At 43.1% G+C, this 23,858-nt stretch overlaps 1 protein-coding gene and 1 long non-coding RNA gene across 4 annotated transcripts in view; both read left to right on the forward strand.

Annotated features, from left to right (window-relative positions):
- TANC1 (tetratricopeptide repeat, ankyrin repeat and coiled-coil containing 1) overlaps window positions 1–23,858 on the forward strand; it is a 237,416-nt gene that overhangs the window by 93,302 nt on the left and 120,256 nt on the right. For all 3 annotated transcript variants that reach the window (XM_082464864.1, XM_082464866.1, XM_082464865.1), the window contains one exon: window positions 16,069–16,269. In XM_082464864.1, the coding sequence (XP_082320990.1) occupies window positions 16,069–16,269 (201 nt within the window). The remainder of the gene's footprint in view (window positions 1–16,068; window positions 16,270–23,858) is intronic.
- Window positions 435–9,558, forward strand: LOC309662470. Its single transcript, XR_014264715.1, has 2 exons — window positions 435–4,249; window positions 4,559–9,558. It is a non-coding gene; the product is annotated as an uncharacterized lncRNA (long non-coding RNA).

The raw sequence follows: 23,858 nt of genomic DNA on the forward strand, positions 1-23,858 counted from the left end.
TAAACCTCCTTACATCTTTAGCTCTAAGATTCTGAAGATTAAGAGATTCTGGGGTTTTCCCCCCTCTATCCATTAAATTGTTACCATGGTTATTGGGCTCCCCAAACAGTACCTCAAATTCCTTCTGATTTATGGAAGCGGCATCTTAAAGATGAATAAGCACTCCGCTGGTTTGGCTTCAGGAAACTTAGGTAAGAGTTCCAGTTTGAATGTACCTACTAGTTCTCTTTGAAAAAGTTGTTTCATTTTTCTGAACCTCAGTTTTCTTGCCTATAAAATGAAGGTAACAGGGACTTCCCTGGTGGTGCAGTGGTTAAGAATCCACCTGTCAATGCAGGGGACACAGGTTCGAGCCCTGGTCCAGGAAGATCTTACATGCCGTGGAGCTACTAAGCCCGGGCGCCACGACTAGTGAGCCTGCGCTCTAGAGCCCGTGCTCCGCAACAAGAGAAGCCACCGCAATGAGAAGCCTGCGCACCGCAACGAAAAGTAGCCCCCGCTCGCTGCAACTAGAGAAAGCCCGCGTGCAGCAACAAAGACCCAGTGCAGCCAAAAAAAAAATAAATAATTAATTAATTTTAAAATTGAAGGTAACAATCTCTATCTGTGTCATAGAGTAATTACGAGGGTCAAATGAAAGGAAGATTTGTTTTTTAAAACTTAAGACATGATAATGTTGATGATGAAGGGAATTTGTTTTGTTTTGCGTTCACATAGTATCTGTTTTGGGGAAATAAAATATACAGATATTTGAATTTACATGGAGAGTTTTTGATACTCGAATGTTGTGAGGGGCAGGTGAGATATTTTTCTTCTTCAAGGTATTGAAGAAACTAGGAAGTGAACTGCAGTTCACCAGGAAGTGAATCTCCTGGGGTGAAATGTGGCAGTACTAATAAAAGTTGCTCTTTGAGTGTTTACTGTGTATCAGATAGTGTGCTACATGCTTATAAACAGTAGCTTATTAGTGGAGGTTAAGGAACTAGCTTAAGACTGCACAGCTGCTGAGTGGCAGAGCCAGGATTTGAATCCAGTTTGTCTTTCTGTCTCCAAAACCTTATGATCAGGACAGTATAGCAGCCAGGTTGCATGGGTTCAATTCCCAGGTCAAGTTGCTTAACCTCACTGTTTCCATTTTTACATCTGTAGAATGGGGATGATAACAGCATCTCCCTCTGAGGGTTGTTGGTTGTCCTGAGGATTCAGTGAGTTAAAGTGCTTGGAACAGTGCCTGGACCATTGTAAGCATTTCATAAATGTTTGCTCTTATTATAATTGATGGTAATTTCTATACCCTTCTGGCTTCTTTGTTTCTGCCCCTTGACCCTCTCCTTTTGGCTTTAGGCCAAAATGGTGGCATCTCAGATATTTTTGTCTCCTTGGTTCCCTTGTCTGTGTGGCATACACGGCCCTGGCCATTCCATCTGGTGCAGGAGGAGAGAGTGTGGTAGGCCTGCCCCTAGTGGAGTGCTGTGGGGCAGTTGCTGCAACCGTCTGGGGTGGCATGTGTTTGCTGGGAGGGAGGAATGTGAGGCCAGCATGCAAGGATCCACCACCAGCATTCTGCGAAGAGAAGCTGTGTGCACGCAAAGGGGGTGTACCTGTGAGACTCAGTATTCACCTCGGCTTTACAAGAGCAGGCTCTAGTGCAGCGATTACTAAACCTGGCAGGTTCATCGAAGCCACTTTTGACTCAAATTCCTACCAGACCTACTGCATTACTCACCGTGGTGGGACTCAGGCTTCTGTAATTTTTTTTTTTTTTTTTTTTTTTTATGGTTTTTGAGTGGTTAGCCAGGTTCGGGAGCCGCTGGCATGCCATTTGTTCCTGTGTCTGTGCAGGACCAGCTCCAGCCAACCGTGGCAGGGGTATGTGTATGTGACTTGGAAAACTCGTAGGAAAAGGAGCTCCCCCACTATCTAGTAGACTCTGTTCTTGGCAGCCCTATAAAGATGAATTTGAAATACAGGTATATAAGCAGATGAGTGAAAGGATTCCATTACAGAAATAACAAGGGGCAGGGTTTGATCAAAGTAATTTATCAGTATATTTTATTTGGTTCTTGTGTTTATGCAGATTCCTCATCAACACTGCTTATTCTCACACGTGCAAGTTAGATACACAAAAACGAATAGCCATTGAATATAATTTTGATGTTTAATTATTTTTTAATTGAAGTATAGTTGATTTACAATGTGGTGTTAGTTTCTGCTGTACAGCAAAGTGACTCAGTTATACATATATATATATATTTTTAAGATCATTTATTTTTGGCTGTGTCAGGTCTTAGTTGAGGCATGTGGGATCTTTGTTGAGGCATGCAGGATCTCTCGTGGCGCACGGGCTTCTCTCCTCTAGTTATGGCATGTGGGTTTTCTCTTCTGTAGTTGTGGCACGTGGGCTCTGTAGTTGTGGCACACGGACTCCAGGGCGTGTGGGCTCTGTAGTTTGCAGTACGTGGGCTCTAGTTGAAGCACGCGAGCTCAGTAGTTGTGGCGTGCGGGTTTAGTTGCTCCGCGGCATGCGGGATCTTAGTTCCCTGACCAGGGATCGAACCCACGTCCCCTGCATTGTAAGGTGGATTTTTTTACTACTGGACCACCAGGGAAGTCCCTATACGTTCTTTTTTATATTCTTTTCCATTATGGTTTATCCCAGGACAGATATATATATGTTACTTATTTATTTGTTTATCTAGTTATTTATTTATTTACAGTGTTGTTAATTTTTCATGCAGCTTTATAGAAATTGTTAGAGGGCTGTTTTCCCAGTGATACTCAGGGAATGAATTAAGTGAGTAATGCACATTCCATTTTATATTTGAGAAATCATGATTAGAGTGGAATGTTAATATGGTTAGCTGGAGTGAGACAATATTGACATTGTTGCTAAGATATTTTACCAGACATGTCATTGAGACTGCTGCTTCAAAAACTGAGCAATGCTTTTTTCTTTTTTTCCCCTCCCTCCCTCCCTCCCTCCCTTTCTCCCTTCCTTCCTTCCTTCCTTCCTTCTTTCTTTTGTGATGGTGGTGATGGTGGTGGTAATGATGGAGCAGGAATATAACAAATAAAATGACAGAGTCAAAGAGTGAAAAGTCATCTCATTCTCTCCCCTACTCCCTGCCCCCCAGTACAGGCCTGAAAGGGATCTTGATAAAAAGCCACATGTACACAAATGATTTATTCTGCTGCTTTCTAGAATGTATACTGAGTTGGCTGTATCGTATTTTTAATCTGTTTGTGGGGGAGAAACTTTAAATGCTGCTTAGAAACTTTGAGGCATTTTCCCAAAAATGTTTATAGATCCCATTTTCCTTGTAAGGAGTTGAAGCAGGATAAATGGTACTGTTCCCTGTACTCTCCCTTTCTCTTGTAACGAGGCCTGTTGGCAGACAGTTTTGCTGATGGGACTGCCAGAGTTTGGATTTGAGTAGTTAGTGAGGGGTGGTGTACTGGTTATGGTATTGTTCTAAAAGTCTTTTTCCCTCCGCTTATTTTTCCACCCCCAAAATGTCAGCATGTCCAATATGACAGAATGTTCCTGATGATTATCATTCAGAGAAACATGACTTGCTAAATTATCTGTAGATGATAGTCAGAATTTCTTAAGCACCAACAGCACTCCATGTTCGTTATACACCTTGGTCAGGGGATCCACATGGTGTGTGAAGGCAGACCAGGGTAATGCCGTGATGGAGAATTCTGACTGTGGTCTCAAGTCTGCCTGGGTTCAAATCTGGCTCTACCACTTACAGGCAACTTACTTAGGTTCCCTTGGCCTTAGTTTCCTCGTCTGTAACTAGGGGGCAATGACAGCATTTACTTGCAATGGAATAGGTTGAAAAAATTAGCTAATGGATATAAAGTGCTTAGCAGGGGGTCTGTTACACCAAGTAAGGTCTTAATAATGGCTAGCTTAATCACCCTCATTATTAGGGCAGATATATTCAGTGAGCATACACATATAGTTAAAACAGAAAACTCATAATAAATCCTGATGTGTTACCTGGGTACTTACTTAATGTGAAGTAAGGGTAAGTGAGCTCTAATAGTTATGGTGGCGCTAGGTGTGTAATTGAGGTGGAGGATGGCTTTAGGAGTTGGATATCCAGTATGTCATTACAGTCCCCAGGGCTGCCTTATGGCACAGTTCTGGGGCACTGTCACATAGATGTGGGAGGTGGGGACGGTGGTCCTTCCCTCATCATTCCTCAGTCACACCCACCCCCTCCGAAGGAAGTCCTGTGTAAAAAGTGGAGTTTTCTTTTTTTTTTGTTTATTTATTTATTTATTTTTGGCTGTGTTGGGTCTTCGTTTCTGTGCGAGGGCTTTCTCTAGTTGCGGCGAGCGGGGGCCACTCTTCATCGCGGTGCGTGGGCCTCTCACTATCGTGGCCTCCCTTGTTGCGGAGCACAGGCTCCAGACGCGCAGGCTCAGTAATTGTGGCTCACGGGCCTAGTTGCTCCGCGGCATGTGGGATCTTCCCAGACCAGGGCTCGAACCCGTGTCCCCTGCATTGGCAGGCAGATTCTCAACCACTGCGCCGCCAGGGAAGCCCAAAAGTGGAGTTTTCTATGTTGTTATAAATAAGAGGGTATATTCAGGTTGCCGGTTTTTAGTTTAATGCTAAGAGAAGGATTAATTTTTTGGAGATTGGAAGTTAAAAGCAGAGAAAAGTGTAGACAGAGCTAGGGCAGTGAGGTTCCTTTTGACTCCTTTGAAGTATACAGTTGAACCTTGAACAACATGGCAGGGAGGTGTGGTGACCCTCCTTGCAGTTGAAAATCTGCATATAACTTATAGTCAGCCCTCTGTATACGTGGTTCCTCCATCTCTGCAGTTCCACATCCGTGCATTCAACCAAGCACAGATTGTGTAGCACGGTAGTTTTTACTATTAAAAAAAAAAAATCTGTGTATAAGTGGACCCACGCAGTTCCAACCCATGTTGTTCAAGGGTCAACTGTACAGGGTTGGGAACTGGATCTTGGACCACACAGTGGCTGTCACAGGAAGCCAGTCCATAGCTTCACTGTGGGAATAACCAACAAGGAAGAAAACATCCCCGATCAGTAAGACCTGGGAGAAAGATGACTATGGACAGTTTGGGCTAGGTGGATGAGGGCAAATCAGCCAGGTGGGTTAAGTAAAACCAGTGGGCATAGTTAGAAGAGCCTGGATAAAGGAAAAGTGAGCCCTCCTTCCTGAAGAAAGGAACTCATGAGAGCAGGAACTTGACAGGTATGCAGTGGAGGGGCTTGCTGGGAAACCTCTGGAAGTAAAAGGAGATAGATGTAAATTTATGTTTCACATAGATGTTTAATGGAAAAGTGTGTTTTGTCTTATAAAACATTCTCGTTATGAAAACGTCAGAACATACGTCAACCTTAAAATGTAAAAGGAAGGGAAAAAAACCATTGATACTTCCCACCCTCTTAGGAATAACCGTATCAACGTTTTATTGAATTTCCTTCTGGTTTTTGGTGGTGCGTATTATTTTCCCATTGTCATCATATGGCATATACAAAATTGTGCACACCAGCTTAAATGTTTATCCCGCATGTTTGAAAAATGATCCTGTGGTAAACTTAAATGCCTCCTTTTTTGTTAATTTCAGTTCCTTGGCAACGAAAATGGTCATTGTGGTGTTCTGTGCTACTCTCCTTCTTTGGGGTGCGTTATTGGTGAGGGGCAGTAAAGAGAGCTTTCTCTGCCCAGCGTCACAGTCATGTAGAAAATGTTAGCCATTGTTAGCAAGTTGTGGCACAGGGCACTATTGTTTTAAGAGGTCACCAGATAAAGAGGTTCTTTCTGGGGGCTTCCCTGGTGGCGCAGTGGTTAGGAATCCTCCTGCCAATGCAGCGGACACGGGTTCGAGCCCTGGTCCAGGAAGATCCCACATGCCGCAGAACAACTAAGCCCGTGTGCCACAACTGCTGAGCCTGCACTCTGGAGCCCGTGAGCCACAACTACTGAGCCCACGTGCCACAACTACTGAAGCCCGCGCGCCTAGAGCCTGTGCTCTGCAACAAGAGAAACCAACGCAATGAGAAGCCCGCGCATCGCAACAAAGAGCAGCCCCCGCTCGCTGCAACTAGAGAAAGCCCGCGCGCGACAACAAAGACCCAACACAGCCAAAAATAAATAAATTTATAAAAAAAGAAAAAAAAAGAAAGAGGTTCTTTCTGCACCATGGGGTTGAAGGATATGGTTTGAAAAACTCATTTCTTGAGTGAGAAGGGAGTGGAAGCAGAAGAGGGACAGTTGAGTGAAGTGTTGAAGGCTGGGCATGAGTTACAGTTTATTGCTTTTCTCCCCCCCACTCATAATGTCCCCACTGTTGGGTAGTTAATTTTGATTCCTAAGTAACTTTTTCCTCAAAATGAATAAATGGGCTGGGCGTTTTCTGAGCCTTTGAGTACCTGAGAATGTTTTTTGGTTGGTATTGCACTTGATAGAAAACTTGGTTTGGCTTTATAAGGTTTGGTCATGCTATTTGCTCCCTCAGGTTTCAAAGATACTGCTTTTTGGCTTTTGGCTCTTGATGTTGGAGAAGAGAAGTGTTGTGAGTGGAATTGTGTCCCTCCAAAAAGAAAACGTTGAAGTCCTAACCCTTGATACCTGTGAAAGTGACCTTATTTGGAAGTAGGGTCTTTGTAGACATAATCAAATGAAAATAAGGTCATAATAGATTAGGGTGGGCCCTGCTCTAATGACTGGTGTCCTTAGAAGAGACCCAGACACAGGGAAGTATGACATGTGATTATGGAGGTAGAGCTTGGAGTGATGTGTCTACAAGCCAAGGAACGTTGAGGATTGTAGGCAACCCCAGGAACTAAGAGAAAGGCATGGACCATATTCTTCCCTAGAATTTTCAAAGAGAGCATGACCCACCTGACACCTGGATTTTGGACCTACAGCCTCCAGAAATGTGAGAATAAATTTCTGTTGTTTAAATAACCCAGTTTGTGGTACTTTGTTACAGCAGCCCTAAGAACTAATTGAAGAAGTCTGAGGGCAGTTGGGTTCTAGGTTCTGGTTCCTTTGAAAGTCTCTGCAGTTTTGTTTCCCCTTAATTATTTTTATAAAACTATATACTTACCTGGATGCTTGTGATACTTTGTTTTTTTTAAACTATCAAAGTTTTGCCAGGATATGTCTAGGTATGGGTCTCCCTCTAGGGAAACAGCCTAGAGCACTGTGAGTCCTATTTTTTTTTTTTTTTGCCATTGGCCTTAGCAATATTTTTTTTGAAGTATAGTTGATTTACAGTGTTGTGCTAATTTCTCCTGTATGGCAAAGTGACTCATTTATACACATATATACATTCTTTTTTTATATTCTTTTCCATTATGGTTTATCCCAGGAGATGGGATATAGTTCCCTGTGCTCTACAGTAGGACCCTGTTGTTTATCCATCCTAAATGTAATAGTTTTCATCTACTAACCCCAAACTCCCAGTCCATCCCTCTCCCTCCCTCCGCCCCCTTGGCAACCACAAGTCTGTTCTCTATGTGAGTCTGGTTCTGTTTTGTAGATAGGTTCCTTTGTGCCATATTTTAGATTCCACATATAAGTCATATCATATGGTATTTGTCTTTTTCTGACTTCACTTAGTATGATCATTTCTAGTTGCATCCGTGTTGCTACAAATGGCATTATTTCTTTCTTTTTTACGGCTGAGTGGTATTCCATTGTATGTATTCTTTATCCATTCATCTGTCGATGGACATTTAGGTTGTTTCCATGTCTTGGCTATTGTGAATAGTGCTGCTGTGAACATTGGGGTGCATGTATCTTTTTGAATTATGGTTTTCTCTGTGTATATGCCCAGAAATGGGATTGCTGGATCATATGGTAGTTCTATTTTTAGTTTTCTGAGGAACCTCCATAGTGTTTTCCATAGTTGCTGCACCAACTTGCATTCCCATCAACAGTGAAGGAGGGTTCCCTTTTCTCCACACCCTCTTTAGCATTTGTTATTTGTAGACTTTTTAATGATGGCCATTCTGAGGTGGGTCTTTTTAAATTTGCAAACCTCAATTCAAAAAAGATTGGTTTTTTTCCTTTGATTTTTAAAAATTATTTTGTCCTTGTTTCTCCTCAGAAATACCTTTGTTTTCCATATCTGTAATCTTTTCTTGCATCATGAAAATGTTTGCCCCTTCCCCCTACATCCTGGGGACACCTCCTCAAGCTTGTTCTTTATCACTGAGTGGACTTTCTGTAGTGTTAGTTCTACTCTTTATGCCTGAAATGTGGATAATAATTGGCTATTGCTTTTGAAATGTCCTTGCTTTTCTTCCTCTTTAATATTAGTCTATACTAATCAAAAAAGAAATGCCATATGAAGGGTATAGAGACCATGTCCCCCTATATTCTATTGAGGGGGACAAGCAGTTCACTGAATTTTTATCTCAGCCTTCTTTGTTTGAATCTTCAAAAAGATAGCCCCTTTCCTTTTGCTAATAAGCTACATTCTCCTCAGTCTCCCACCATTTATTATTTTGAGGGGGGTGTTTGGGGAGTTGGCTTTTCGCGGAAAGAGAAAAGATCTCATCAGCTCTGTTTTATCTACTGGAGTCTGTTGGTTCCTGCTGGTGGCTATAGGGGGAGATACTGGAGCCAACACCGGGGCAGGGGTTGCATGTCTCCCCATCCTGTGGGCTGAAGCCTGGTTAGGCCACCAATTGTTGCAATGAAAACAAAGGATGCTCCATTGTCATCCTTAAAATTACTAGGAATTCTTTCCTTTTCTGGCACTCCCTTATCTTTTGGAGTAGATTTTGCACTTGTGAGTTGTTGTCTTTTACTTTGTAGTTACAGGTATTTTATCAGGGTGTTGGGAGGGCTGTTAGCCAGATACAATAGTTTAAAACAGAAACGGGAATTTGTGCTTTTACCGCCCACACCCTACCTCTGCCCTGCCCCGCTCCACCACTGGCTGCTCCCCTCTTCCTCCTACCTCTGTATTCCTAGGTCCCGTCCTGCCTTATTCCTTTCCCTTTTAGCCTCTCCTTACTCCCCTACCCCCCATCTAACGGGTCCCCATGCCTACCCCTCCGTCATCTTGCCCTCTCCCTGGCAGACCTGGTGTTTCCCTAGGGCTCTGGATTATCCTGTGTGAGCTGCTTCCACGAGTGCGCCCACACTCCACCCACAGCAGCAGAGATGACCAGGACATGGAAGAGCCAGGCTGGAGGGTGAGGAGAGAGGAAGATTGTGCTACACAGTGGGAGCGAGAATGCTTGGGGCTGCCGAGAATCCCACCTCTTTCAGAGCACAGCCCTGGGGCTCTTCTTACTCCCCTGTCCTGTGTCCACCTCCGCCAACCAGAAACAAGCTCACCTCCGACCAGTCAGCACACACACCGTCACTTTGAACAGTCTTTGTGGAAGGGAGCTTCATCTCACCCACTTGCCAAGTTAGGCCATAGTGTGTGGCCCAGTTAGACTTAAGATCTTCATATCCACACCTGGCTCAATCCTAGGAAACGTAGATTTAAAATATTTATAGGAAACATACGCACATAGCAAAAAATGTAAACCATTTAAAAGTGTATATACCTCCCAGCCATGTTCCCAGTTGGTCAGTTCCTGTTCCCAGAGGCAACCACTGCTCCTGGATCCTGTGTGTCCTTCTTAGAGACCTTCCATGCATGTACGAGTGTGTATATTTACATTATTTATATATACATAAAAAAAAACATACAGTGTGTGCACACATGTGTATATAAACACAGGTGTGTATATATACATACACTCAAGGAATGCACATTGTGCATAATGGGAACCTTTACTTAATCATCTACATGATTATTCCCTCAAGTTTCTTTTCCTTTTCATCTCCCTCCCACCACTCCCTCCCTACCCCTTATCTTGTAATGGGAACACAAAACGTTTCAGATCTTTTTGACCGCTTTCTTGTGGTCTCACAATCTTTGGTGGTTCTCCATCCTGGCTGTACGTGAGAATCACCTAGTGAGCTTTCACTCACTGCTGGTGCCCAGGCTGCACCCCAGAGCACTCAGGACAGCCTTCCCGGGAAGGTCTCGGGCTCCCTTCTGTGGCAGGGCTGGGAACTCCAGCTCCAGTCATGTGCAGTGGGCCTGGCAGATCTCAAGAGTCCAAGTGTGGAGTGTTTGACAGGACCCATGGACTTGGGGAATGAGTTTGTCCCAACAAGGAGATGTAGAATAATGAATTCCACGCAGATTTAAGATGAACCCTGAACCCAGGTTGCTTTTGGCCACAGCTGCCCCACGGCTTCCTTCATCACCTGGCCATGCAGAGTGTCAGGATTCTGTGTCCTGTGTGGTGGGAATGGCATTCAGCACATCCACCCCGGGCAGAGAGAGCAGGCCCGGAGGCTGCAAGAGTTAATGAGTTGACAGTGTAAAGTGAAAGAAGAAGAAACTATTTAGGGTGCTTGATGACTGAACATCTATCTCGGATCTACTTTGCTTGTGTGGTGACAGCATAAGGTGTGACTGGAAGAAAATTAATGAACACTGGGCCTGGGTGCCTCCCAGATGGAGCGCTGTGGAGCTAATTAAGCAGCCAGCACGAAAAGTGAAAATAGGTGAGGGAGCAGGTTTCTTCTCTCAGTGGCCCGGTGCTGTGTGCGTGTAGACCTACCTAGACTATTTTTGGTCTTACCTGTTAGATATACAAAACGATATAATGTGGAAAGGCATCTCTCAGTAGCCTTTCCTTAGGGGAGCAGTACCTAGAGAATGGACTCTGGGTCGCACTGCCTGGGTTCAGACCTGACTCTGCCGTTTGCCGGCGTCCTTGGGCGAGATACTTGATGCTTTCCGTGCCTCAGTTTCCTCATTGAAGGAGGGACATAATACTAGCACCTACCTTCATGAGTTGGCTGCAGTGATATAAAGTGCCTGAAACCCTGTCCTAACACATAGTATATTTAAAAAAGCATTTATTATGTTAAAATGCACCCTCCGGGGCTTGGGAGTGGGAGTGTTTCTGAGGTCATATACATATTCTTAAAGCTCAGAATCTCTTGCATGGCAACATGCCTTAAAGGGAAAACTTTGACAGTTAGAGAGGAAATGCCAGTCTGTTTACTCATCTGTTTTGGAATAAAGTACATTTGGTTCTGTAACCCTTGAGTATTAAGAATAAAACTGTGAGGATAGTCTTTACTGAGCTCTGTTTAGAACCCACTTGGAGTTTTGAAGACAAAAGGGTAAACTTGTCCTATTGACCAGATTTTTCTGTACTCTGGAGTTAGCTGCTTTGTTGCCTCTCAGCAGTATTGTTTGAGAATTAGTCATGACTGTGTGAATAATGTTTTGGAAAATTGCTTTCTTGGATACATTAATCTTTCTTTTTGAAAATGCACATTAACAATCAGCTCTGGCTGGGTAGTTGGGGAGATCCTATAAGATGTACAGCGGTTTAAAGTGCTTTCAGTTGCAGAGAGAAACTTCTGAGGGTTTCAAAAATGATACTGGATCTTGCGGGAGGAAATTTTTTCCGATTTTCTAGGTTTCTGTAAATATATGTGAGTTATATGGTCATAAAGCCTTATGATGGAAAATATGTTTAAGAAACGTGAGAGCACTCCCAGGCAGGGACTGCACAAAAGATGCCCTAACACATTTAATGACCTAGTTAAATGTATTGCACAAGTCCCGTTTTCTGGAACTGGATAAACAGAACATCTTTTCTCTTTCTATTCTAAGCTTCCATTCCCCCCTCCTCCATCTAGCCACTTCAATGGCACAATAAATGGAAATCTTATTTCCTGCATCTGCAGACCTATTTACCTGAATGTCTAAGCTCACCCTTGCCTTTCTCAGATCTACTCTTTTTGAAATGCAGTTTTACTTTCATCTCCCTGGCTTCGTTGCCCTCATTTTTTTTTTTAAGCCTTCCCTAATCCTGCACTCCATGCACTTTAATCTGTAATGTTGGACATTGCCATTCTGCATAGCCGCCTTTAAACATTCGTCATCTCCCAGGTTCGCATTTTCTGCCATTATGAGTTTAAATCCCTTTTCACAGCCTGTAATAGTGGAAAAAATTAAAAAAGAACTGTTATCAAAAGCCATTTCTGCCAATTTAAAAAGCCTTATTGGATGACTTTATCCCCTTTGATAATTCTGTTATCTTTGCAAACTATGACTTGGATTTAGTTTTTGTGCATGTGAGTAAGTATATATGTATGTGTATTTACTTATATTTATTACAAACAGGAAGAACCTTATACCCGCATGCCCTTTCTGGTCTTTTATTTTTGAAACTCAGAGTTGGTGATTTTAAAATAAGAAAAGGTATGTGTGTGTGTATGTTATGTATATGAATGACAGAGACTGTATGTGACCTACAAAGCATAAACTTTTATAGCAGAAATGTGCTGACTCCTTTATAGAATTAACTCATTCAATAACATGTCTATTTTGGGACTTCCCTGGTGGTCCAGTAGCTAAGACTCCGTGCTCCCAATGCCTGGGGCCTGGGTTCGATCCCAGGTCAGGGAACTCCATCCCACATGCCACAACTAAGAGTTCACATGCCACAACTAAAGATCCCGTGTGCTGCAACTAAAGATCGCAGGCAGCAATGAAGATCCCACGTGCTGCAACTAAGACCCGGCACAGCCAAATAAATAAATGTTTTTAAAAAAATAAAAACATGTCTATTTTGAGTAGCTCCTTTTTTTTTTTTTTCAAAGTTAAGTTCTTAAATATGTAGAGTAGTGAGTATGTGAGAGCATGAGCCAGCCACTTGGGGGGATTTTGGAAGTTGTAGCTGTGGCCCTGCTCCTCACGGATAACCCCCATGCCCTGGCTTCTTGTCTGAGAACCTGTGTGATTGGACTAGGTGCTCTCTGAGAGTGAAAGCACGTTGGGGTGGATGTGAGTGTCCATGGTGAATCAATGGGAAATATCTGCCAGGGGAACTGGAGGAGGTGGTTGATAATATGGTTTTCCTACCCTGGAAAGGGTGCGTCGTTCTACCTGGCCTGGGCATTTCTGCTGCAGCAACAGGAAGGGGGACTGAGGTGTATTTCCCATCACTTAATTGAGGTGGGGAATAAAATAGGTCACAGTCAACAAAAAACATGTATTCAAAGCTAAAAGAAATGAGCAGGCCATGCTGGTTGTTGCAGTGAGATGTTTTTAATTCCTCTTAAACCTCTTTAAGCACCTGTTGAGGAATGTTCAATCAACTGGAGACTTTCTGGTGTCATGTTGCCTAGAACCAATATTGTTTAGTCCTATGGTTGCCCCAGGAGACTTTCACTTTCTGGCACTGGCATCGGCATCCTTGTGATGCTGTTGGACTGACTTTGACCTGAACCCCTTGCCTGATGCAGTTAAAGCACCAGACTCCGGAGTGCTGTCTCCAGCTTCTAAGCCACTGGATCACCCACTTCTTTGCGTCGCCTGCTCATACATAAAACTTCTTTCCCTGCTTTGTGCCTTTCTGATAAAAGGAAGTTGGAAGTTAGGGGTCTTTAACTGTGTCTGAAAAATAAACCAACAGAACAGCGTGTTTGGGGCTAATATTATGGTGAGATGTCAAAGTAAACTTGAAATAGAAACCCTGCCTCCCCAAACCCCATCTCTAAGTCCCGTTTTATTGCAGACCACATAAAATCAAAGTGCTGGAGCACAGCTGCTCCGAAGGCTGAAGGTCCTCATGGTTATGGCTTTCTTTGGAAACTCATCCCCACCAGATTTGCAGTTAATGAAAATATTTGCTTTGCTTGATATAAACAAAGTTTAGGGGCAGAATTTGTAATTAGGAAACTCTTTAATTCTCTTTTATCCCTCAGTCCCCAATTTCTCTTGTATCACTGAAGAATTCCAAGTATTTAAGAAAATAAACCCTCTCTCAGTAATGCGCTCATTGTTTTATTTCTAATGTTGCCATAAAAGATACATTTCTCCCTCATTTTGTGTCCTTGTCCAGATTAAGTGACCTGAAATCTGGGGTTTGTTTGTTGACAGTCGGAGATACGCGTGTGTGAGTAGGAAAAGACAGTGCCTTGTCACAGCGCCTGCTCCCATCGGGCCATCCCATAGCTATTTGGGTACCCAGGTTGGTGATTTAGGCAGTTTAAGGGCAGCCACAGGGCAGGGTAGCTTTCTTCAAGCCACGTGGAAGACCAGTGTCACCTCTTCAAGGCCCCCCACATTCTGTGTGTGTAACTCCCTGGGGCTGTGGGCTGTGGCCTCAGTGCTTTCCAAGTTCTCGTCTGTCTCCTAGGGTTCCTTGGGACACATCCAGGGATCAGATGACCAGGCACCATTCTTGTAGGTACAGCACCTGCTTGCATTCCTAAGATGAGACGGAGGTGGTGGTGAGGACTGGTCATGAGAACCTGATATTGGACCAGAGAAAACAACCGTCCCTTCAACTGTCCCAAGTCTCAGCATGGTGGACCTTCAGCCCCAGTGGGAGTTGGCATTGTGGTGCACCCCCCGTTCTGCCTTAAGATCTGTTTCCTCACCAGACTTTTGAAGGGGAAGCAGCTAGGAAGCTTCACGCCCTGGCTTAAGACGCCAAGGGGGAGGTTTTTGAAAGATTTCAGGCTTGTCCACGGTGGTGTTAAGATTAGCTCCTGGGTCCTGGGAATTGGTGGTGATAGTATCTTACAGTGCAGGCTCGAGAAGCAGGGTGGGCAGGGGTTGTAAGAGGACCAGGGTGGGAGACACTGCAGTTCACTTGGACTTAGGAAGTAAGGATCTCCATTAACTCCTTCCTTCCTGCTTCCCTCCCTCATGGGCAGAAAGTCGTTTGTCTTGGGTGTTTGCATAATGTCCTTGTTTTTGAAAATTCTAGTGAGAGTTTCCTGGTAATTCTCGTTGTTTCTTCAAATGTCAGTCATTTGGATATTTAGTTTCCCAAATTTATTAAAACCCCTTCAAGCATAGCTGGCCCAGCTGAGACTGAAATTACCTTTCTGATGGTGCCAACTTATGCCTTGCGGAACCTGTGGCTTTTCTGTTCACAGCTCTGCTTGTTTTGAGTTGCCTTTGAAAGCCATGCCAGAGCCTGTTTGCCTGTTTTAAATGCCCCCTGGTCTGTGGAGGGGCTAACTCTCTACTTCACCGTGCCTCCTAACATGAAAAACAAGTACAGTGATGCCATTGGGAACTTGACAGTTGGGGTTGCATCCTTTTTGAGTGTTGTATACAAAGATCTGCAAAAATTGAGTTCCCATGTGGCTAGAAAAACGGTTTAAGTTCAAATCCAGGCCTCGGTTTTTCGGAGTCAGGAAGGCGTGGTAAACTTTCATCAGTTGGATAACTTTCATTAGAGAGAAAAGTTTGCTTGTGGAAAAACGTTCTGTATCTTTCCAGTTCTGCTGTATATAATTCAGAGCTTAAAGATGCTTTTTTAATCATCAGGAAAATGATTTACCTCTTCTTCTTGCACCATCTCAGTTGCTTCTTTGTATATACCTGGGGGTGAGGAGGAAAGCATGTCATCTGAGTACTTGAGGACTGGCTGTGTTTTTTTCAGAGGTGCTGGTCCTAGCCGACATAGTCCCTTCCTTGTGTCCTCTCTACACTGCAATTGCCTCCTCTGTATTTTTTTTTAAATACGTCTACCACCCTAGAATGTTTAATTTCCCTTTTTTTTTTTTTTTTTTTTTTGCTGCACCACGTGGCTCGCAGGATCTTAGTTCCCCAACCAGGGATTGAACTGTTGCCCTCGGCAGTGAGAGAGCAGAGTCCTAACCACTGGACTGCCAGGGAGTTCCCTAGAATGTTTAATTTCGTAATAGTAAGCTTGTTTGTCCTTAAGTTCACTTAGGGGTTGAATACCGAGAAGAACCTGCTTCATCAGTGAGCCATGGTTCCAGTCTCATGACTAAGGGTTTGGGCTGGTTGAGTTGTAGGACGGTGGACTCTGTGCCATGCGGAGTATGAAGTGAATGGGATGCGAGAAGAATCTTTAAAAAAAAAAAAAAAAATTCCACACACACATATGGCATATGGGAATTCTAAGAATGTAGTTCTTAGGAATTAAATTTGCATCTAGCTATCACGGACGGCCTAACCTAAGGTTTTCTCTCTCCACTCCAGGAGGTGACTTTGGTCTGGAGACTTCCCCTTCAGTCCTGCCCTCTGGCCATGGTGGCGAGTTTTCTGTGAGCAGCCTTCCAGTGGCAGAGGACGCCTACAGGGTGAGCTTGGCCAAAGGTGTCTCCATGTCTCTGCCTTCGTCACCTCTGCTGCCTCGACAGTCTCACTCTGTGCCATTAAGATCAACCAAAAAGTCCCCAGGTAAGCGAGCAACAAAACAGCCCCCAAACTACATGTATTGGAATTAGGCAGAACTAGTGCTTATAAGAAATCTTCTGGGAGAAGTTTTTTTCTTTGTTACGGTAACTTCTCGAAGAAGGGAATCTTTAAAAAAAAAAAAAAAAAAAAGATGATTTGAATAGATTGATTTCTTTAGTTGAACCTATATATAAACTATTTTGATTGCCCAGGCTATACTTTTACAAAGATTCATGTTATCAGTATTAACGATCAGTTTTGTTTTCTTGTTCACAAATTAGGGAAACGCTATAATCTAAATTCACTGTGGTATGTTTTTTTTTTTTTTTTTTTTTATTTATTTATTATTTATTTATTATGTTTATTTTTGGCTGTGTTGGGTCTTCGTTTCTGTGCGAGGGCTTTCTCCAGTTGCGGCGAGCGGGGGCCACTCTTCATCGCGGTGCACGGGCCTCTCACTATCGCGGCCTCTCTTGTTGCGGAGCAGAGGCTCCAGACGCTCAGGCTCAGTAGTTGTGGCTCACGGGCCCAGTTGCTCCGCGGCATGTGGGATCTTCCCAGACCAGGGCTCGAACCCGTGTCCCCTGCATTGGCAGGCAGATTCTCAACCACTGCGCCACCAGGGAAGCCCATGTGGTATGTTTAAAGGTTATGGATTTTGGCAAGTGTAATCTGACCACAGTCTGTTTATTACCACCCAGCGCTATATACTGATGTGTTTCCTTGATTACATCATCCAGCATTTGAACAGCTATAAAATTTAATTGTTGGTGAAAATTCAGACTTGTAAAGGGGTGGAACAAGGGACTTATGGATTACTTGCACGAAGTATTTTGGCTTCCCTTATTATTACCAACTTTTTGCACTTAACTTTACCAATAAAAACCCAAACATTATTTAACTTCAATCAGATGCGAGGAAGGCCTCTCCAAAATAATGATACCTGGAATCATAAAAGTTCTTTGATCTTCTTTTAGGTTTTCTGAGTATTTGTTTACTGAGGGCAAGATAAATTGGGGCCTTATTGATCATATGCCACTGTAAGAATTGTTCACATTTACACATAAACATGTTTGGAATTGATCTAAGATATGCTCTGGGACTGTGAAATTGGTATCTGTTTTTGTAATCTCCTGAATGAGTGTATTACTTGAGATGTTATATGCATTATTTCTGAATCATTTAGTGGATATTTGCAGTTTATGTGGGGTAAAATTAAGAGCACAAACCTTAAGCTCTGAATGTTAGAAATGGTGCTGTGAATTGGTGAGTGTCCAAAATCTTTTATTGTTCTAGAACTTTCTTACTTTGGACAGCATTGTTTACAATCCAGTCATTAGCTGGAACTTGGAAACCTCTTTGGTATGAAGTGATTTCCTGTGCCAAGGAATCTGACCTGTTTATCAGTATTTGGGGAAATTCCTGGAATGTCCTTTCTTCCTTCTCTTTGCCCTCCCCCTCCTGCTATATCTCTTTGTCAGATTTCTTCTCTTCTTTCAAATTCCAGTTCCCACACTGCCTCTTTTGCCGGTTACCCCACTGGAATTACTCGTTTTTACAAATTGTGCACAGCATTTTACTTTTATTCTTATTAGCTTCATCATTTGTCCTTTTTTCTTGAATTAGTGTGTATGTGCTTCCTATGTCTGATGGTTGGGGACGGGCATGATGTCTTCTCCAAGTATACCTCATCTATATAAAACAGATAATAGAGGTTTCCCTCCTATAGTCTGTGCTACTGCAGATGAATTGATGCTGCTTGGGCCCTAGGATTGGAGAACACCTGAGAGACTCTGGGGAATACTGCATTTCAGATATAGTTTTATTAATAAAAAAATCAGTGTTAGTTTTAGTGGGACTTCACTCTTTAAAAAAATTTTTCCAGCTTTATTGAAATATAATCGACCCATGACATTGTAAGTTTAAGGTATACAACGTAGTGATTTGATATATATATATATATATATATATATAAATTACAGACTGATTACCACAATAAGGTTAGCTAACATATTAATCACTTCACAGTTACTGTTTACTTATTTATTTTGTGGCATTTTAGAGGGACATCAGGTAGCAATGAATGGCATGGCAAGCTTCGGCAGAGTGGCAAGCCAGAAGGGTCTCATTTAGGCTGCAGGCACACCTGCAGAGAAATCCCTGACAAGGCCTCGTCTCCTCTGTCCTGACCAAATTAGATATCTTTGGTTTTTGAGAAAATATCCCAAAGTTTGTTTTTCTCCATAGGAATAAATTTATTTCTACTAAGGTCTTTGCCAGGCCTTATGAATAGAAGAGAGTTAATTAGTTCTGCAACATTCAACGTTTTGATGGGTTGAAGGAAATATTCTCCATATTAGATGCTTTTGGTCCAAATGATAATTAAATACACTAAGCAGATTCCTCTTTGGTGGGACAGTGTTTGTGGATTGCCCAAATTTGTACATCAAATTAGTGTCTCACAGTGGTAATTTGGTTTCATTATCTTGGTAATTTTAATTCGAAAAGGAAAGTTAAAGGCAGAGATGCTTGCTTAAAAATGGCAGTGACTCAGGATGCATCAGACAGTAAACAATGTTTTTTCCACAGTGTCGAACACACACAGATTTCTGTTTAAACCATATTGTTGGAAAAGTATCTAGAGTCCTAATGTTCTACCTGCCTATAAAAATAGTTGACTTACGGTTGTGAACACGCACTGGATTTTAAAATAGCCACCTATTTAAAAAGCTAGCACTGTTGTTGCTAATGATACAGTAAATACGGTGTGTGCACAGAGCCCATGGGTAGAGACCCGCCCCCGCCTACCCCACCCCCTCTGTTTTCCCTCCCCATCTGGCTTTGCTTCAAGAGCACATCATCTTTCAGCCCCAGCTCTGAAAGATGCTGACTTCTGTTCTCATTTGTAAGATTAGACGCCTTTTTCTTTTGTTTAAGGCAAAAACAAAATGAAAAAACTGCACCAAGGACCAAACCTGTTTTACTTGTTTGGATAGAACGTCTTCACTAATTGATGCTAATCAAGAAACTGTTGGCCCGAAACTATTATTCTAGCAAAGGTCAAATACTGTAAACTCCTGTCACAGGCACTCGGCACAGCCTGCATTAATAATGAAAGTTTGTATACTAGTATACTTGGTGATTAGCTCCTGGGCCATGGGAACTCAGGACCAGAGAAAATGTCATTAATGTCGCAGTAATGTGACCCTGCATTTCACATGACTGAGTTTCTTACGTTCCACTTACATTGCTAGTTATTATTTTTATTTACTCTCCTTCCACCTTGCTGCACCTTATTTATATGTTTTTCACTGCTAGTCGGAAGATTCAGTTTCCTGAGTACTGTTTCACATTTTTTGTTTTTTTTCTAAATGAAACATAAATTTTCTGATAATGAACACAAGGCTCAGTATCCATTAAGTAGTTCTGTGGCTGGTGCAAGCCTTTTTGGATTAAGAATTCATTAATATTTGTAATGCATTCTTTCATCTCCCAGAGAAGAGCAAGCCCATTTCCTGTGGATTGTTTATTAGTAATATAATTTGTTACTTTATATTTGGATTACATTTCCCAGATCACTTTGGGCCCATTATGAAACAATCAGAAGGAGGCACAGAGCAACCATTTAAAACACTGTGAATGAGATAAGACGGCAGATGGTGAAAAGTGGGTGATACTGCTTTTCTCATCCTTGCTTATATGGGGAGACTGGGTAGTGCTGGTAATAGTCATCCCCCCTTATTTGTGGTTTCTCTTTCTGTGGTTTCAGTTACTCGTGGTCAGTGTCCAAAAATATTAATGGAAAATTCCAGAAGTAAACAATTCATAAGTTTTTTTTTTTTTTTTTTTTTTTTGCTGCGTTGGGTCTTAGTTGGGGCATGTGGGATCTTCGTTGAGGCACACGGGATCTCTCGTTGCAGCGTGCAGGCTCTTCATTGTGGTGCGCGGGCTTGTCTCTAGTTGTGGCCTGCCTAGCCTGGCGGGCTCCAGGGCGCGTTGGGCTCTGTAGTTGGCGGCATGCGGGTTCTCTAGTTGAGGTGCACAAGCTCAGTAGTTGTGGCGTGCAGGCTTAGTTGCCCCGTGGCATGTGGGATCTTAATTCCCCGACCAGGGATCAAACCCGCATCCCCTGCGTTTGAAGGCGGATACTTTACCACTGGACCACCAGGGAAGTCTCAACAATTCATAAGTTTTAAATTGTGTGCCGTTCTGAGTAGCTCACGTGATGAAGTCTCGCTCTGTCCTGCCCAGAATGTGAATCGTCCCTCTGTCCAGTGTGCCCTGCCCATTAGTCTCTGCATAGCCCCCTCAGTCATCAGATCCACTGTTGTGATATCGAGGTGCTTGGGTTCAAGTAACCCTTATTTTACTTAATAAAGGACCTGAAGTGCAAGAGTAGTGATGCTGGCGGTTCAGATATGCAAAGAGAAACCGTCAAGTGCTTCCTTTAAATGAAAAGGTTCTTGACTTAATAAGGAAAAAAAAAATCATATGCTGAGGTAGCTAAGATCTATGGTAAGAACGAATTTTCTATTCGTGAAATTGTGAAGAAGGAAAAAAATGTGTGCTAGTTTTGCTTTCGCACCTCAGACTGTAAAAGTTATGGCCACGGTATGTGATAAGTGCTTTAGTTAAGATGGAAAATGTGTTAAATTTGTACAGTAAGGTACTTTGAGAGAGAGAGACCCCATTCTATTTTGTTAGTCACTGTCGTTAATCTCTTACTTTGCCTAACTTATAAATTAAACTTTATCATAGGTATGTATGCATAGGAAAAAACCCTATAGTATATACGGGGTTCAGTACTATCGGCAGTTTCAGGCATCCACTGGGGGTCTTGGAACGTATGAGGGGAGCTGCTGTACTTGCATCTCTGCCATCTCCAGTCCCAGTTTTGTCTCAGTTGACAGAGCTGATGCAGCAGTTTTGAAAACCCCTCTGGCTGTCTGTTTCTTTAAGGGAAAAACCTCAAAGCTGACAGGCTGTAAAGTGGAAATCATTCTGTCCTTTGATTCTTGGACCATGAATTAATGTCCACCAAGGCCCTCCTTCCCTCACCCCGCTGGAGTGTTTCTTGTAGAAAATTTGGAAATCCCAGTGTAGAGACAGAACTATGCTTAGTGTTTTGATTTTCTAGTTTTGTTTTTTTTTTCCCAATCGATTCTTCCTAAACCCAGGACCACACGTGCTTTGCCATTTTTCACTGAATATTATATCATGAGCACGTTCCAGTTTGCTTGAAGAACTTGACATTCGATGTCCATTGTTTCAATATTCCATAATTTATTTTTAACTAATTTCTGACTGTTAGATATTTACATTATTTTTCAGTTTTAAAAACTTGTAGTGTGAGCCAAGATATTTTGTTTTTGCTATTAAATGCCTATGAATTTTTAATTTTATAAATGTATTTATTTTATTTATTTTATTTTTGGCTGTGTTGGGTCTTTGTTGCGGTGCGTGGGCTTCTCATTGCGGTGGCTTCTCTTTTTGCGGAGCATGGGCTCTAGGTGCGCAGGCTTCAGTAGTTGTGGCACGTGGGCTCAGTAGTTGTGATGCACGGGCTTAGTTGCTCCACGATATGTGGGATCTTCCCGGACCAGGGCTCGAACCCGTGTCCCCCGCACTGGCAGGTGGATTCTTAACCACTGCACCACCAGGGAAGCCCGAATTTTTAATTTTAGATGTGATAAAATACACATAATAAAATTTCCCATCTTAACCATTTTTAAATGTACAGTTTAGTCATGTTACATACACTTGCATTGTTGTGCACCCAGTCTCCAGAACTCCCGATGTGAATATTTTTGTTCAGTAACTTTTACATACATCTGATCTCTCAAGAGTGGCAGGTTCCCAGAAGTGGAAGTATTGCACTAAATGGACTGCATTTTTAAGGATTTAAAGATTCTTGGTACATACTGCCCGGTCATTTTACAAAAAGCTGCATTGATTTCACATTCCCTCCAGCATTCTTTGCGTGACCTCCTTTTGAAGTCAACATCTTCAGGGGACAGTCTTGAGTGGACGGTGCTACTAGGTGCTTTGTCAGGCCTCGTTGTGGACCACTGAGAATTACCAAGAGGAGGCTGAGAGTAGTCATTCCGTAACCCTCCTCTTTTGAACTTCCCTTCTGTCTGCGCTTCTCAATTTCCATTTTTTCTTTCTTTCCAAGGTACTATGGCAGGGGAATTATCACAGCTGAGTCAGATCAAGTTCACGGTCAGAACCACACTCAGCTGGCTTCCAGTTTTAGCTACTGCCGCAGTCTCTGTTCTGTGTGCAGACCTTGGAGGATCACAGACAGGTTGGGGTTGGCAAGGCCTCTAGGGCACAACCAGTCAGGCCTCTTTGCAGATACGGAAGCATCATTACGGAACTTGCCCCAGTGTGCAGGTTAAGGTAGAGGCTGCCCGAAGTCCAGCCCCCTGCCCCGCCCTAGCACGTTCTCCTGTGCCAGTGCTAGTCTGCATTGTTCTGTCTGCACACTGCTGACGCGTGAGCTGTAGGTGACATGGCACTGTGTTCTGGTTGCATGCCCGGGGGGAGGCTATAGGCTGGAGGTTGTACACACAAGCATCTGTGAGGCTTCTTCCTAGGGAGCTGGAGGATAGCGCAGGGAACACACCGTCTCAGCACAGGTCTGCTGGCAGAACCAGCGTTCTCAGTCCTGCTGTCACCTCTGAGTGGTCTGGTCACAAGCAGGGCTCTGACCTTCAGCAAGGGCGGTTCCTCCTGCTTTGGTGAACTGGACAGCTCTCTTTGTTTCCTCCTGCAAACTTGTTATATGACCGCCTACTCCAAGGAGCCGGGCGGCCCTGCCTGTACCTTACTGCTCCATGCAGCTATGACCAGGACACACACATACTTTGTTGTTCTGTGCTCACACACAGACCTGTGTGCGTTCGGTTTGTTCCGCTGTGAACTTAAGGACCTTTGAGTGCCGTTAATTCTCCTGCCTGTGAGTCCTGGTTCACCCATACACAATTTGGCTGTACCATGCGATCATGCCCAGGAATTTTAAAGAAGACTGCTGCCTGGGTCCTACCTTCAGAGATGCTGATTTAGTGCATGTGAGGTATGGCCTGGGCATTGGGATTTTAAAAAAATCTTCCCAGGTGATTCTAATATGTAGCAAAGTTTGAGAACCACCGGTAAGGAATATGTGATTATATGATAAAATTCCTTTTCAATGAAGGTAGACGTAGATATTTGTTATCTTTATTTTTTAAATTTTAGAATATTTGTGGAGGAAAATTCATTACAAAAATGTACAAAACAAGGTACAGTAAATCTTGGTCCCTTCCACCCCCTGTGCCCCTAAAAAGACAACCATTTCTGACAGTTGGTTGAATTTCTTTTTTTTTTCTTTATTTTATTTATTGGATGCGTTGGGTCTTCGTTGCTGTGCGCGGGCTTTCTCTAGTTGCAGCGAGCGGGGGCTACTCTTTGTTGCGGTGTGTGGGCTTCTCATTGCAGTGGCTTCTCTTTGTTGCAGAGCACAGGCTCTAGGCATGTGGGCTGCAGTAGCTGTGGCACGCGGGCTCAGTAGTTGTGCCTCATAGGCTCTAGAGCACAGGCTCAGCAGTTGT

This window comes from Balaenoptera physalus, assembly GCF_965194825.1.
Source record: "Balaenoptera physalus genome assembly, chromosome: 6".
NCBI lineage: Eukaryota > Metazoa > Chordata > Mammalia > Artiodactyla > Balaenopteridae > Balaenoptera > Balaenoptera physalus.